Source organism: Petromyzon marinus, chromosome 19 (genome assembly GCF_048934315.1).
Source record: "Petromyzon marinus isolate PM22_M1 ecotype Great Lakes invasive population chromosome 19, UKy_Petmar_22M1.pri1.0, whole genome shotgun sequence".
Classification (NCBI taxonomy): Eukaryota; Metazoa; Chordata; class Hyperoartia; order Petromyzontiformes; family Petromyzontidae; genus Petromyzon; species Petromyzon marinus.
The window spans coordinates 7,623,234-7,640,293 of NC_133685.1; the positions used below are offsets into that span (position 1 = coordinate 7,623,234).

At 43.8% G+C, this 17,060-nt stretch overlaps 1 protein-coding gene across 13 annotated transcripts in view; it reads right to left on the reverse strand.

Annotated features, from left to right (window-relative positions):
• Positions 1-17,060, reverse strand: part of NEB (nebulin) — a 211,709-nt gene that overhangs the window by 136,161 nt on the left and 58,488 nt on the right. For 12 of the 13 annotated variants that reach the window (XM_076068129.1, XM_032957177.2, XM_032957174.2 and 9 more), the window contains 16 exons: positions 16,639-16,746; positions 15,514-15,825; positions 14,670-14,873; positions 14,177-14,281; positions 12,572-12,679; positions 10,473-10,784; positions 9,860-10,063; positions 6,664-6,768; positions 5,589-5,696; positions 4,972-5,283; positions 4,196-4,399; positions 2,318-2,422; positions 1,855-1,962; positions 1,274-1,585; positions 705-908; positions 219-323 (listed from right to left, as the gene is read on the reverse strand). In XM_076068129.1, coding sequence (XP_075924244.1) covers positions 219-323; positions 705-908; positions 1,274-1,585; positions 1,855-1,962; positions 2,318-2,422; positions 4,196-4,399; positions 4,972-5,283; positions 5,589-5,696; positions 6,664-6,768; positions 9,860-10,063; positions 10,473-10,784; positions 12,572-12,679; positions 14,177-14,281; positions 14,670-14,873; positions 15,514-15,825; positions 16,639-16,746 — 2,916 coding nt within the window. The remainder of the gene's footprint in view (positions 1-218; positions 324-704; positions 909-1,273; positions 1,586-1,854; positions 1,963-2,317; positions 2,423-4,195; positions 4,400-4,971; positions 5,284-5,588; positions 5,697-6,663; positions 6,769-9,859; positions 10,064-10,472; positions 10,785-12,571; positions 12,680-14,176; positions 14,282-14,669; positions 14,874-15,513; positions 15,826-16,638; positions 16,747-17,060) is intronic. The other variant, XM_076068126.1, reaches the window with a different exon arrangement.

The following is a 17,060-nucleotide window of genomic DNA, read 5'->3' on the forward strand; positions in this document are numbered from 1 at the left end:
CCTTGATGAATCACTGGTCAGATAAATATATTAAAAGATGACATTTGTACAGTGAATTTTACTTCTCTACATCCATCAGTGCTTGGCAAAAGCAATTAAAGGGAATTTTAAATCTCTAAGCCAACAACATCTGTTATGTCATTTGAAGCCTGACTAAAGGGCAAAAGAAAGATAGACCACGTTTCAGGGATAGCCTGAGGTCTCATCGAGTTTGGTACCTCACTGACGTTCACTTTGTTGAGTTTGGCAAGGAGGAACTCTGGGGTATCGGGCATGATGTGAATGCTGGTCTTGGCCTTCTCCCACGCCTCCTTGTAACGTTTCTATTTACGACACAAAAACAAAGCAAATACGACGATACACTGGTGAGACATCAAGCCACCCTTCTTGTCAGCGGATTCAACATTCTCCATTCCCTTTAAAGCCAGCACAATCAATCTGTTTTCCATTTGTTCAATTGTAAATGCAATTTTTAAAAAGTCTGAATGCAAATATGTCATTGTTCGTTTCATTGAAATCAAAATCCATTTTCAGCAAAATCATAACTCAGGATCATACTCTTTTTTACACTCTAAGGGCCAAAGATGCCAGTATGAAGAGATAATCGGAAGTTGAATATGCAATATCACTATATTTTTAAAAATAGCATTTTACTTTCCACTGAGCATCTTCAAAGTCTCTCAGTCCATATTAGCGTCACTTACTGTGTCCATCTGCTTGGCGTTGATCTGCGCCTGCACCATCAACGGGTCGTCGGTGATGGACGTGAACTTGATGGTGTCCGGGTGCTGCCGGTATTTGGCCTCACTCAGGATCTGCCCGGCTTTCTTCACCTTCTCGCTCTCCAGCGAGCCGATGGGGACCCAGCCGATGCCACGCAGCCACGACAAGTCACCCTTGTACAGGTTCTGAAATGAACAGCGCCAACGCTCAAACCGATATGGCAACCTCCGTACGTTTGTGAATTGAGTGTAAAACATAGCTGGGATTTACGTAACAATCACATTTAAATATCGAGTTCCATCAATAGTTTCAGAGTAACAAAACACTCAGTGGAGAGTTTCATTATGAATGAGAAAATTTACATTAATTAGAGCGCTCACTTAATTTTGTATGCATGCTGAACGTCTTTCACACTGTACGTAGCCAACCGTGCTAATCGGAGGTGTAAACACACTCAATAAAGATGTGCAATTAATCGCACACTTTATGGAAACGTTTCAGATAAATATTATGTTTATAATCAAATAAACCTCCAAGGTGTTGTACTCACGTCGCTCTGCAGCTCGTAGGCCTTCCTGGCCTGGATGACGTCGTTCTGGTCGGGCATGCAGGTCCACTGGTGCAGGTAGGTCCTGTAGTTGAAGTCGTTGACCTGCTTCTGACAATGCTTGGCGGCCACCACGCTGATCATGTCTACGGGGCTGTGGTACTTGGTCTTGGTCTTCTCGAAGCCCTTCTTGTACTCGCGCTCGCTCTGCATCTTGGCCACGTTCATGCAGTGCACGAGCTTGGGGTCGTCCTGCAGGTTCCTGCACCCGACCATGTGCCCTCTGCCCTTCTCGTACGCCAGCTTGTACTTGTACTGCGTGTAGGAAGATTGCATGACAACATGTGTGAGTGGTTGGTTAGCGTGATTGGTAATAAAGTGTGAAAATGTACATCATCATAATAATCCAACACTGCCCGCGTGAGTAATATTACCAACATCAACCAAGCCTCGATAGAGGCTATTGAATGGCTTAATAACCTCGATATTAACATGGATAATGTTGCAAGTTTACCTTGCCATGTGAACGGAGAAGTGCGAAAACATTTTTTTTAACCGTGCTTGTATTTTTTAATATCACTCACATCGCTGGCGATGTCTCTGGAGGCCTTGGCAGCTTTGATGGCGATGGCGTCTGCTCGTGAATCATAGCCCTTGTTAAGATATTCCTTCCAGCCCAGCTTGTAGAGTTTCTGTATGGAAATAAGTCATTAGGATCACTGTGGGTAAGAGTCCCTGTGTACGTGTAAAAATTTAAAAACCAAAAAAAACATTGCTAAATGCAACATATAATGTGTGCAAATAAGTCACGTTCACATGTATTAATGTGGGAAAACTTTACAAATTGTGTGCATGTGTTTTAACTACACGGAAAGCGCTTACACATGTTATATGTAGTTGAAAAGGTAAGGGCAAGATATCCAGTACATAAGGAACGTTGGACCAACGTTGGGGCAACGATGCATGCTTACTGGCATTATTTTACACAATTAACATTTCCGCATACATATTTCAGTTGAAATGAATGTCCTGCAATGTCTGCTTTACCTCGCTGGCGTTCACACTGTTGGCCTTGGCCAAGAGGAATTCAGGAGCATCGGGCGTTACGTGGATCTTGGTCTTATCATTTTCCCAGGCTTCTTTGTACAATTTCTGTCAATCGACCACACACGCTTGCACGTTAGCGTTCTACACGCGAGGGAAACATACGGGGCGCTGCAGTCCAGTCCCGGTTACAACTTTTACACGTAAATAAATCACGTATGAGTCGATCCCCCATATGGCACTTTATTTCTGTAATCGCGATGTTACATCGGAGTTTTAGCAGTTGCTTCCAAGAACGCGTTTCTTTCTTTAATTTTTTTTTTACCGTGAAACCGCTCGTTGTTCTACCTCTTAGCAAGGACACACCAAAAGCTGGCCACTCTCTCACAGGAATAAGGGAGATCAATGACACACATACATATAGTCCAATCTTGAAACTGAATTCTAGCAGGTAACAGACGACTAATTTATAGAGGAACCTACAGTAGAGGGTTTCCCAAACTCCATGACGTGTCTGAGTCACGTGGAATACGTACACACACACAGAAAACGTACACACACGGAACACGTACACTCACACGCAACACGTGCACACACACACGGAACACATGCACACACACACGGAACACATGCACACACACACAAGGAACACGTGCACGCACACACACGTAACATGTGCACGCACGCAACATGTGCACACACAGAGACGGAGCACGTGTACACACACAGAACACGTGTACACACAGAACAAGTGTACACACACGAAACACGTTTATATACACACACATAAGAATACGTGCACATACACGCTCACATTGAGATCTTGATATGAGTTTGAATCGGCTCTATTAACGCAGACAGCGTGAACGGCTCAGCCCGTCATTTGAGATATGTGTTTAACAATCATCGGGCACGTGCAGCGTGGAACGAGTTAACTTGTATTTGAATCGAGAGTAAATTAGTAAACGCGAAGAGACGGAGCGTGGCAGTGGGTCACAAGGACTGAAGTTTGGCAAACCCTGCTGTCGTGTTTATTTTGTTGGAGATAAATACTATGCTGTACAATACGATGTTTAATTTGAGAGAGAAAAAAAATGCATATCAGGTGGGTATGAAGGTGTATGTGGGGGACGGGGTACGAGTGGACTTGCGCGTCAATAATAACAGCGCTCGACGCATTTACACAACGCGAGCGGGTAGTTGTTGATCTTCGTTCTGTTAACAAGGCAAATACAAAATTTCACATTTATGTATAGGAGATCATAGATTATCCGGTGGCTTTAGGAGGGGGGGAAGGGGGCGGCCAGAATTTCAATAACTTCGGATAATAATCACTAAGCATTATTTAAAAGCGCTTATTTTTGCACATTCTTGGATAACGTTGCGTTTTTAGGTTTTGTGCATATGTTTTTTTGTGTGCTTTTAAATGTGTTTACTACGTGAAATTGGCATGAATAAACGTACAAATAGACACATAAACATCCTGTAAAACGTTGCTGTGTTTACCGTCCTGTATATTCCTCGCTAACGCAACTGAACATATTGCTGTTCATGAGCCTCCTGTACGTAGCACTGCTTACGCTCTTGTTTCAACAAAAAACTTGTGTTTGCTTGAAGATCGCCGGACTGATGCAGCCTTTAGACTGGTGCTCCGGCGAACGCAGAAATCACACAGCCTGGTCTCGCCGTACATTTTCTGTTTTCGTTCGTTCGTTAAGTCGTAACAAAATGTATATGTAATATTTTCATTGTTTAAGTTGTTGCGTGTAGTATGTTATGCACTTGTATGATCGACTGTATATATGTAAAAACGTTAAGTAAGAGGACAACAGCATACGCATTAGTCACAGCACAAAACTTCAAAGCAGCATGGTTACTCACTTCACTGAGCTGTTTGGCGTTGATCTGTGCTTGCACCATCACCGGGTCGTCCGTGATGGACGTGAACTTGATGGTGTCCGGGTGCTGCCGGTATTTGGCCTCACTCAGGATCTGCCCGGCTTTCTTCACCTTGTCCTGCTCCAGCGAGCCAATGGGGATCCAGCCCGTGCCACGGATCCAATCCAGGTCTGCCTTGTACAGATTCTAAATGAAAAAAATAACAATAATACAAATTATATTTCCAAATCTTTTCCCACTGAGTCTCTAGTCTAGGATATTTCAGCAGTGCCCTGCATTGGACTGTTTGCCAAATATTAATTGATACGTGTTCAACATATCCGAGAAAATTGGAGCGCCCGGAGAAAACCCACACGTGTGAGGGAGCAACACTGTATCCCATACAGGTAGGACAGATATAAATTAGTCCACACTTGCTGAACTTCATTTTTCCAAGCCACGGTATGGCACCTCAATGCCCACAGGAAGGGAGTTTCGCAATATTAGTGTGATCCATCGCTGCCTCCAATAGTGGTGGATTACAGGCCACGTGCATAGCCACCACCACTGTAAATGTTCTGAAGCTGCACATGATAACGTTAATATTTCACTCAGCTACAACTCACAGTGTTCAAATTATTATTTAATTGTATAATTTAGCTTGTGCATTGAGGAGAGTTGGACTATTTTAACACTTTCAGGGGCATTGTGAACAGTCCCGTTTTAGAGGGGACTCTATTGCGCAAGACGAACAATTAAACGTGGCAAAGGCCTCTTACGTCGCTCTGCAGTTGATTCATGTGCTTTGCCAGCTGCACGCTCATGGCGTCCGGCATGACGTTGGTGTTGTGGATGAGCTGCTTGTAGTCGTAGTTGCGAGCGATGGCCTGGGCTTGTTTGGCGGCCACCACGCTGACCATGTCCACGGGGCTGTGGAACTTGGTCTTGGACTTCTCAAAGCCCTTCTTGTACTCGCGCTCGCTCTGCATCTTGGCCACGTTCATGGAGTGCACGAGCTTGGGGTCGTCCTGTATGTCCCTGCACCCAACCATGTGACCACGGGACTTCTCATACGCCTGCTTGTACTTGTACTGTGGAGACAGAAGACCCGGTCGGGGGGACAAAAGTTAGAGTGTTAATGTTGACACATCATTATCGCACATTTTGTTTTGTTAAATCTTAAATCATTCTTGGCTTTACTTTAAAGTGCTAAGTTTACGTGCCCTCTGCCCTTCTCGAAACCGAGCTTGTAGTACTTGTACTGACACCAGACGCAATATGAATAACACACATGTATCTCTTTCTCTACATAGCATAAATGTTTCACGCAAAATAAACAATTACAATGCGTAAAGGTGTACAGATTGTGTGTTTTAGTTTAAAGAATGTCCATTACGTCGCTGGCGATGTCCCTGGAGGCCCTGGCAGCCTTGATGGGGATGGCATCCGCTCTCGAGTCGTAGCCCTTCCTGATGGTCTCCCCCCACGCCGATTTGTAGGCATTCTGCAGGTACACACAGGGCAAGAAGTGCGGCGGGCAATTACGTCAAGGGTTTTCAAACCCCCAATTCGCGCGCTCTTGCCAGCTGCATGCTCACGGCGTCCGGCGTCACGTTGGTGTTGTGGATGAGAGATGCTTGGTCGTCGTAGTTGCGAGCGAGAGCCGTGGCAGAGTGCTTGACTCACAGCTGGAAGGCTCACATTGTGCAATATCCCTTCGGAGAGATGATTAAGCACAAACCTCCTTCTAGGGTCAATCAAATGAGTTCCGTGTTGTCAAAAGATAAGTCATATACCTTGCTCGGGACCCATCATTGGCGATGAGCAACGCCCAACCTTCATTTGGTCAGTGTTTTTTTATACTTTGTAGTTGTTTGCTTGTGTTATCTATTCCGTGAATACATATCAACAAACACAATATCCAAGTAGAACTGGTATAGGGAAAAATGGTACCTTTACAGTGTCTGATGAACTTCACATATATCCCTGTATGAAATGTAACATTCTACCTGGATACTATAATTATTGTACCACAGACGTGGGGATCTCTGAATAAAGAGTGCATATATTTGCATGGTGCTCATCAGTGACTGACATAAGACTATGAAATGAAAACCATTTTTATTCTCCATGTGGCCCAGTTGCATTAAAGACGGTCACTGCATCACACGCTTTCAGGTGCGCTTCTGTGGCCGTCTGAAACACTCTTCCTTCCGATACTAGGTAGCCACTGGATCTATGCACTTTTAAATCTAGACTAAAAATGTATTTCTTTACAGCGGCTTTTTGTGTTTAGTTTGTTGTCCTATCCCCGCACTCCTGATTAGCACGGTTGGCTATGTACAGTGCCAAAAAAGTTCAACATATATGTACAAATAAAAAAAGGAAATCATCATCTCAGAGGCACAGGCTCAGCATCCTGGCGTGGACCCCTTTCTCCTTGTGGAGTGTTTGGCAGCATCTCATCTCACCACACTGAAGTTGTAGGCGTTGAGTCTGGCCTGCAGGAATCCAGGGGAGTCTGCAGGGATTGAATACTTTTGCAGCGTCTTTGCCGCACCAGCTCGGTACAGTTTCTGGAAAAAAGAAGTCCAAAATGTTAACTTCAGTTGTAAACCAACCATGAAACGTTACAAAATGTACACTGTTCATCTTTAAATGAACAAATTATGTCGGCGATGCTGCATTGGCAGTGGTGCAAAAGTACAATTCATGAACAAAAAAGTAACCGAATACGTCCGCAGATCACACTGCGTGACCTTAAACGATCACACTGCGTGACCTTAAAAGATCACACTGCGTGACCTTAAAAGATCACACTGCGTGACCTTAAAAGATCACACTGCGTGACCTTAAAAGAAAAAAATATATAACAGGCGGCGCTTTGCCCAATGGGCCCTTCTTCATAGCACGCAACTAGACAGGCCAGAGAGACAGAGTGGATAATGAGTTCAATTTCAGATGACTCTCGATCATCCACACTAATGACGGGGAGGACAGCCGCAGATAATTCAAAATCACGGATAATCCAAAAATATACATTTTATGTGGATTTTTATGCAAAAAAACATGAATATAGGTAAACATTATTTTTAAGTAAAGATTATTTTTCTATCTACGTGGCTTTACCAAAAGACCCAAAGAATATGAATTCCTTGCAGTCACGAAAGCTTTAAGTCAAGATTAAGTAAAGAAAATTGAGTTTGTTAATGAACAAAACTAAAGTTTGTAATAAAGACTGTAGTGATCTTGTTTTATTACAAAAGTCCATGCAAAAACACACTTATTAAACTGGTTTGAAAAATCCTGATTTAAAGTTGAAAACAACACGCTTCCGTTTCTCTGCCATCACAGAGGTTCGTAAATTAAAACTCAAAAAATAAATTATAAGATAAATCACTCAAGATGAAGCACAATTGACGATTTTGATTGAAGATTTCGAACGAATACTAATGATCGATGCGCGTGCGTAGTGTTCCCGCTCAGAAGACTCGGCCCACTAAGTGGACAGCAGCAGAGCCACGCCAATCAACATCAATCAAACTCCGACCACTGTTGTAAATATATGTAACTACTGTAGTGTAGTGGCGATCACGTGGATTTCGAATTAACCGGAACAACATATTTGTTCGGTTTAAGCACGTGACTTGTAATAAACTTCTCCGAGAATAACAATGTATAACTGTATATGCTTAGTTTTTTCGGTAAAGTCACGTTGAAGGGAAACAACAAAATAATAAAATATATATAACAATAAAAAAATTCTCACGACGTTTCGACCAACGTGACTTTACCGAAAAAACTAAGAATATGAATTACTGCAGTCACGAAAGCTTTAAATCAAAATTTAATGTATAACTGTTTTTAGATGATTAATTTGGGCTTAAAGGGAAATCCATGAGTTATTCATTTATGTCCAAATCTCAGGTGTGCGGTTTATCCACAAATCGGATAAACTGCACGTAGATAATCGAGAGTCTACTGTATGAGTCAACAACAAAAACTAAAATTGATTTGTCGACAGGCATTACAATGAAGAGTTTCCATAGGAAATTATTTAACATATTTAGCACTGATCAGAAAGTCACAGCTTGCTCCAACATTTCAAAAATAAGGTTCCTGGCCACAGTAATTAAGGGCCAACATAACTAATGTCAGACCCACTTAAGAATACTACTCCCACATAGTTTTTTTCTTCCATTTTCTGTTTCGCAAGTCTTGATGGTATTCATGTTATTTATTACCAGTAATAAACAAAGAAAACATAACCTGTCTTTTTTTTCACAGGTCTTACTTCAGTGGAAAAACACGTTTTGGGAATGCAAATGTCACAACGGCTCTGCAGATTGTTGATAAAACAAGAGCGGTTTTCTCAACAGCTGCATGTATTTTACGTAACAATATGATGTGTAAAACATACAGTAAAACCTTGGATTGCGAGCATAATTCGTTCCGGAAAATTTGTTTGTAATCCAAAGCACTCGTATATCAAAGCACTCGTATATCATACTCTTTGGTTTTTTCGGTAAAGTCACGTGACTTTACCGAAAAAACCAAAGAGTATGAATCCTTGCAGTCACGAAAACTTCAAATCTAGACACTCGTATATCAGTTGTGATCACGTGACGCTCGGCAGACAAAGCGTATACGTACTACTCGTATTGCAAGACCTCGCTCGTTTATCAAATTAATATTTAAAAAATTTTGCTCGTCTTGCAAACCACTCGCAGACCAAGTTACTCGCAATCCAAGGTTTTACTGTACTTTTATTTTTTTCTGTGAAGAGACAGATTTGTGAAGAAGGTGTATTGTCCGCTTATTTATTGTTACTCATATTCTCCACAACAATACCAATTATAATGTTGTGTTGTGTGTTATATACTATTGTATCAAACTAGGACCCAGACCGAACAGAGAGGCTCCTTGCATATAAACAGTTCAACGGCATTGGTTCAAGCAAGCCTGATAAGTCAATTAATGTCAAGACCAGTCAAGAGTTTGTTTGTGTTGAACCAATGCTGATGAAATGATGCAGTCCCAGAAGGCCATGTAGCTGATGGGATGTTTAAAAACTACTTTTGCTCTTACGTGGATGCAGCGACTAGTGAAGGAGGCATATTATCTGCTTTATTTATCAGTTATTTTCAAAATAAATAGCCGGTCGATCAGAAAACAATAAAAGTGGAACTAATTAAAACTACACGCTCAGTTCTTAGGATGTGTTGGTAACAGAATCTGTAATTAACCCAAGGCAGATTTAAGTGGGCAACGACCAGGAGCAAAATTATCTTGCCACACCATCGAAAACCCAAAGTTCGAGATGTTAAATGGACAAGGTGCATTGCATTGGCAAGTGTCATCGATGGCAAATATTGTTTAGTTATTTAAAAATAAACTCCAATGGAGCAGGCCTTCGGGTACTGGAAACAAGCTTCAAGTTAGTTGTGCTCAAGTAAGTTCAGGCTGGAAGAGACATGGCCAGAACAAATTTGCCCAAGTGTAACTGTAGATCGAGCGATCAACACCGAATTTCAACCAATGGCTCGTGGAGTTGAGCACCAACTCATTCCCTTGTCGACTTGGACATCGGGCTAGGGCTTAAATAATTTAGAGGGACTACACAGAAAGATACATTTGATGCAAACGTGTGATTTTTGAGACACTCACCTCACTGTTCTGCTTGGCGTTGATCTGCGCCTGCACCATCACCGGGTCGTCGGTGATGGACGTGAACTTGATGGTGTCCGGGTGCTGCCGGTATTTGGCCTCGCTCAGGATCTGCCCGGCTTTCTTCACCTTTTCCTGCTCCAGCGAGCCGATGGGGACCCAGCCCATGCCACGGATCCAATCCATGTCTGCCTTGTACAGATTCTGCAACGAAGAAACATTGCGTGAAGTATGACTCAAAGTGGTAACTCATTTACGGACCGCTAAGTCTTAAATAGAAATTGCATTACACAGCCATTTTGTTTTTGTTACATGCAAAGTTAAAGCAGACATTATGGTATGTCACTGCAGACCTAAAAATGCAACTAGAATTCTCAGGGTTTATGTTCTGGTGGGACCAACGTTCATGATCATATGCATATAACGTAATAACACTGTGAGCAAGGACATGCGGATTTTTGCATTATTTCACGTATTTTTTTAAAATGCTATAATGGTTCTTCAAATGCCTGCAAGATGACAAAAATGATCAGCATTACTATTCAGGACGGGCAACTCATCACGATGTAATAAATCTCGTTCACTTTGACGTCATGAGGCTCGCCGCCCTTACGTCGCTCTGCAGTTGGTTCATATGCTTTGCCAGCTGCACGCTCATGGCGTCCGGCATGACGTTGGTGTTGTGGATCAGCTGCTTGTAGTCGTAGTTGCGAGCGATGGCCTGGGCTTGTTTGGCGGCCACCACGCTGACCATGTCCACGGGGCTGTGGAACTTTGTCTTGGACTTCTCAAAGCCCTTCTTGTACTCGCGTTCGCTCTGCATCTTGGCCACGTTCATGGAGTGCACGAGCTTGGGGTCGTCCTGCAGGTTTCTGCACCCGACCATGTGACCACGGGCCTTCTCATACGCCTGCTTGTACTTGTACTGTGAATAGAGAAGAACCGTTCAGTTTATTTTTAGCAGGAAAGGGCCACTGAGCCGAAGCGAAATGGCTTACAGTACTCTAACCACATGTTGATTCTAAATGTGGAGGGAAAAACCGAAGTACCCAGAGAAACATCCATTTGACCACGGGGAGAACATGCAAACTCCAAATATACATGCGTCAGGGTCGGGATTGAACCCACGACCTACCCACGAGGTAGTTAACATCTCGCCACCGTTCAGTGGTTACAGAGTGCGAATGTTGATCAATCCTTATCACACATGCTCAGTTTTATCTTCATGCACCAGTTACCTTTATTGCTAATTCATTTTACAGAAGTCAGTTTGCAATATCATTAATAAAAGCATCATCACAATACATAAATTAACCATGCTAAATCACTTTATTCTGAAATATTTAAAAACACGTTTACATATATTTGATTTGTACTTTTTTTTCTGTAGAGTTTACATACATGACAATAAGTGATACCTATACAGTACATCGATTTGAGAAATACATCTCGACGGTACTGCTTGGCAACCCACAATGTGCCGACGGAAAGGATTCCATAATAGATGTTTTTGGGTTAGGCCGCGCTTTTGAGGAACACGAGCATAGACATCAGCTTTACCCCCTTGATTCGGAGTGTCTCCAAATTTTTGGTGTGAAGAAAAGTATCCCCCCCATAGAGGTTAGTCAGTTTAACACAGAGTAGGGCTTTCATAATAGAGGTTTTTTGGGGTTATATCGCATAAATATATAAATGTGTCATTAAAACCCGCCACCACCCGACACAGCCAACTTGTAAGGGTTGTCACGTAAACAGAACGTGGCCAATTCGTCACTAGTACAGCACTAACCGGTGTGTTGGAGAGCCAAGCCACAACATTTACAATCCGAGTACGACGTTTCGCCAGTAATTACAACTAGCTTCATCAGGCGATAGCCAGATTTGTGGAGAAGTCCACCTGTTTAATTCCTTATATAGAGGCGTAGATTTGGTGACCACACTTCTGCGCTATTGCGCAAAGTGGGGGGGATTAATTAGCCAATGTACATTATGCATGCGCATTATGCGAGCCCTTTCATCTTGTCCTTCCTGTCCATTGTGTGTATTAAAATAGCCATACCAACGGTAATCCCTATTTAAGTATGGTGCCCTGTATAGGCATGCATTTAAACAATGTGTAGAGGAGTACTGTGAGTAACCGTGAGGGGGCGAACAGAAGGAGGTGTGAAGCGAGTTGACAGTTAAGTATGACGTCATGTCACGGGTGGTGTAAGAGGGATCTACGACCAATATTAACCATGATAGAGGTTTTTGGGTTAAATCGAATTGTGTCAATGTTTTTAATTCATCAGCCACAAAAGTTATGTCGATCCTATACAAAGAGACTTTGCAACCTGTTAATAAAATGCACATTTGATGAGCTCTTCCTCTGCTAGTCTTTCACGAACGGCAGCAGGTCAACCTCGGCATATTTTCCACCGCAGATAAATGACACAAAAAATTGGCGTAGTGGTGTAGATTTGCATACCCGCAGTACTAAGGGGAATCTACCGAGTGATGAGAAAAAATGTGTGTTTTCATATCACGCTGAAACTAATATGGCCACACCGATTGCTTTCCCCAATACCGCAGCATTCGAAATGACTGCCCTAGAAGAGACCGAAATTTTAATGCAGTGAACAGATCTCACAAGAGAAGGAAATACCGAAGTCTCGTTCTGCCGAAGAGGAGGTCTGAAGGTTCGTTTTAGCGATGCTGGATTTTAAAACTCACGTCGCTGACGATGTCTCTGGAAGCCTTGGCGGCCTTGATGGGGATGGCGTCCAGTTTAGAGTCATAGCCCTTACTGATTGTCTCCTCCCAGCCTTGCCTGTACAGTTTCTACATTCACGACAAACAACACGGATGGGGGAATCACAACGCAGGTCATGTTACGCGACGTGAATCCTTGTAAACATTTACAGAGCATCACCTGCGCCAGCGGAAAGAAAAATGCCCTCCATCTGTCTTTGGATGGTTGTTTTTATTTTGAAACGTTCTGCAATAAAAGTCGGAATGTCCGGAGAAGAGCCCAGAAGAGAGGCAGCTTCCTCTAGTGAACATTCCCGTGGCCGCAGCTTCATCGTCAGATGAAGAGGCAGCAAATGCTGCCCCTTCGTCTGCATAACTCCATCACTGCTCACCTGAAGTGGCCTCGATCAGCAAACTCTTCAACGATCCCTGGAAAGTTTATCTTATTATTGGTATTTATTATTGGTTAACATGTATGTCAACTCATAAACATAACCATTTTATACACTTAATCACATTTAGTCACACATTGTTTTACAGAAATATTGGCTAGGAATGCAACACCTGATATAAACATTATGTCTATGGGAAATTAGAGTTTGCTTTAAGTGACTTTGAGTTAAGTAGCATTTCCCAGCGGGTGATTCTTGTATAGTATTGTCTAAATGGCAATGCTTTATCATTTCCACACCATTTAGTCTATCCTTCACCGTAGATTAAGTTTCACCACAGGGACCTGAAAACGACACAAATACCTCATCCACAGATGGCCGACTGCAGTCGACTTGAGTGCCCTTGAGCTGGCCTGAACTCGAGTTGATTAAAAAAAAGTGGCATTGCTACGATTATCCAGGTTACTTGAATTCTCACAAGAGTTAAGCAGATCTTCCCAGAAATACTTCCAAGTAGGACAGCTTCATATGTCCTGTCGTGTTGAAGGTCGAGGCTGCGTTGTGTACAGCATTTAATGTTTAAAGTTAAATTTAATATACAATTAAATGTTACACTACCTGCTACTTGTTTTGATTCTAACATGGTTTGTTGGTTGTGTATTTCTACTCAGCCTGAAATCTTATGCAGGGTACTGCGACCAGACAACAATAAACATCGGCCCATAGAATTCAGGCTGCATAACCCAAAATGGCTGCCAACTTGAGTTCACCAAAAACCACGGAAAGACCGTGCTGGGCGGGTGGGTTAGTGGGGCAGCTCGAGTAAGTACTCTAGTTGTGTTTAGTTTGTTGTCCTTCCCTTCGCACCTCTGATTAGCACGGTTGGCTATGTGCGGCGCGAAAGAAGTTCAACGTACGTACGTACCTACGTAGCAAATTCTGTGGCTCATGGAAGCGTGGTGTGGATGCCTGCAGATGAGGTGGGGCTCCACTGGCATGGGGGCACAGACGCACTCAGGGCCAGGCGCCAGGTGGGTGCTGGGGCGCGTCCTGCACCTCTGCAAATGCCCCTTTGAACTCACCAAAGCTCACGCTCCGTCGCGGTAGTTCCCCCCCCCACACACACAACGACTATGCTGTCCCATTCCCCCTCCCCCACCATTTGAGAGGATCTGTAGCCCAGCCGGGGACTCACTTTGCTCATGTTGACGGCGTTGGCCTTGGCAAGCACCAGCATCGGGTCGTCCACGTTCATGGTGTACTTGTGCTTGGATTCCTCTCCGCCGGCCTTGTACAATTTCTGTCGCGTGCGAGGGATGACACAGAGACCGTGGTGACTACTCCCTCAAGATTATGCCATTCGTTACACGGTCGGTAATTATCAGATCCCGTACAGAGAGAGGGACCGCCCTCACTCCGCCGGACTCTCAGTGGTGGCCATTACCTAAAAGTGGCTCTCAAAATATTGTCTGCAAATATGTAACACACTTAAGCATGTGTCATTCACTGCGTCTGGAACGCTCTTCTTTCTGATATTCAGAAGTCACTGGAGCTATGCACCTTTCAAATCTATATTGAAAATACATTTATTTAGAGCTGATTTTTGTGCTTAGCTTTTTGTCCATCCCCCGCACCTCCGATTAGCACGGTTGGCTACGTACGGTACGAAAGAAGTTCAGCATACTCACTTCACTGTTCTGCTTGGCGTTGATCTGCGACTGCACCATCACCGGGTCGTCGGTGATGGACGTGAACTTGATGGTGTCTGGGTGCTGCCTGTATTTCGCCTCACTCAGGATCTGCCCGGCTTTCTTCACCTTGTCCTGCTCCAGCGAGCCGATGGGGATCCAGCCTGTACCGCGGATCCAATCCAGGTCCGCCTTGTACAGATTCTGGAACAAAGACAATTGACAGGGTCAAGATAAACGCTCCACTGTGATTGAAACGTCACATTGAACTGAATCTAACGAGCAAATGGTGAACGTGACAGAAAATGGCATTTTAGGCATGAGTATTACTGTATGGATCAGAGAGTTGGATGCTAACTTGAGACAGATGCCAGGCAAGACAGCACAAGCAATGCAGACGTTCAGAAGTGAACATGGCAGGTGTTGTGTTGTGGATATTATTAGGCTGAAACAGCTGTGCTGGGACTTTTGTGAGGGATCAGGGGAGGGCCGATTGCCGAGACATTGGAATCGAGTCCGGTGAGAAAACATGGTCGTGAATAAAGTAAGTGTGCTTGGGACGGGACACTTTGCGTGAAGGACTGATGAGAAGGAAAGTCAAGAATAGTCACAACGTGGCATCCAAGGTGCGGACTACGTCCAGGAGGGCAGCAACCGATTAGATGGAGCGACGGAATCAGTTCGTACGTGGAGGTGCTGGGTGGATTTTTCATCGCAAGATCATGAGAGGTGGCCGACGGATTGGGAAAACCTTCATCCAGCAGTGGATTGACCATGGCTGATGATGATGACTCACGTGATGGTTATTGTGATGTGTAATGACTGAAAACGCGCCCGCCCTTACGTCGCTCTGCAGTTGGTTCATGTGCTTTGCCAGCTGCACGCTCATGGCATCCGGCATGACGTTGGTGTTGTGGATGAGCTGCTTGTAGTCGTAGTTGCGAGCGATGGCCTGGGCTTGTTTGGCGGCCACCACGCTGACCATGTCCACGGGGCTGTGGAACTTGGTCTTGGACTTCTCAAAGCCCTTCTTGTACTCGCGCTCGCTCTGCATCTTGGCCACGTGCATGGAGTGCACGAGCTTGGGGTCGTCCTGCAGGTTCCTGCACCCGACCATGTGACCACGGGCCTTCTCGTACGCCTGCTTGTACTTGAACTGAAATCCGATACAAACAGAGTGCAAATGCATTTCATGTGTGAATGGCAATTTAATTGCAGACTGTGACCAACAATCAATACTTGTTATCACACATACATACAGGGTGTCCATGAAGGTAAGATCCATTATTAAAAATAATTATACTCAAATGCCAATTTGAACTGCATTGTTGAAATGTTGGCCAATATTTCTCAGATGAATGCCCTCCAACAACATATTGTCATTACAAGAGAACGCAAAATGTCTCATTTTGTCTGCGAGGTTTGACATTGTTATCCGTATGAACTGAGAATTCCATGCAATTTATTGGCAAAACATCCACCTGCATTGCAGAGTATTTTGCAATAGTATAAATCTTTAAAAAAATAGTGGGCGCAATGATAATAAATAATATGGTGGCAGGCAGCACCCGCCTAGAGAAACAGTCCACAAAGTTTGACATCACACAGCTTCAGCAGAACTTGCTGTCTCTTGTAGTAGAGTTCACAAAATTGTGCGTACACATTTCAAAGTGCGCGTCTGCAGTAAGGCCGAGTGTGAGGAAGCATGCGACATGGCTACACCATGGTGGGCGAGCGGAGGTTCAGAGCGATGAAACTCACGCTGTAAAATCTGGGTTTGTGTGTACAGCAGTGACATCAAGTGAGCTTAAAGTGCTGTCTAGTTATAAATAACCTTGATAGATTATGCATTCACCTCAGTGGGTTTGTTTCTTCAAAATCATCGAGCTAAGGAAGCTCCTTTTGAATGGCGACCCGATATGTTCATTGAACGCGCGGCATTATTTTAGAATGTAAAATATGAACTCACGTCACTGGCAATGTCTCGCGAGGCCTTGGCTGCCTTGATGGGAATGGCGTCCAGTCTTGAGTCATAGCCCTTACTGATGGTCTCCTCCCAGCCTTTCTTATACTTGCTCTAGAACAGCAACAAGACAACAAGCATTACGCACATGCATTTGACACCGGCGCGACATGCAGATGTTATTGGGCAATGTTCCTGGTTTTGATAGGAATGCTTTCTTTCCGTAGCAGGCTTTGCCTTGCTTTGTGTGTTTCTAACGCCGTGCAATGGAATGCACGAGCATATGTCACGGATCATACGAAGACATTGCTGAATGTGGCATCTACACGAAGCTGGACAAAAACACCACTAACATCGTTTGTCCATTTAAAAGGCCATTTCTGACAAACGCAATCACGTGGGCCTTCAGATTAAAATGCTTACGGTAA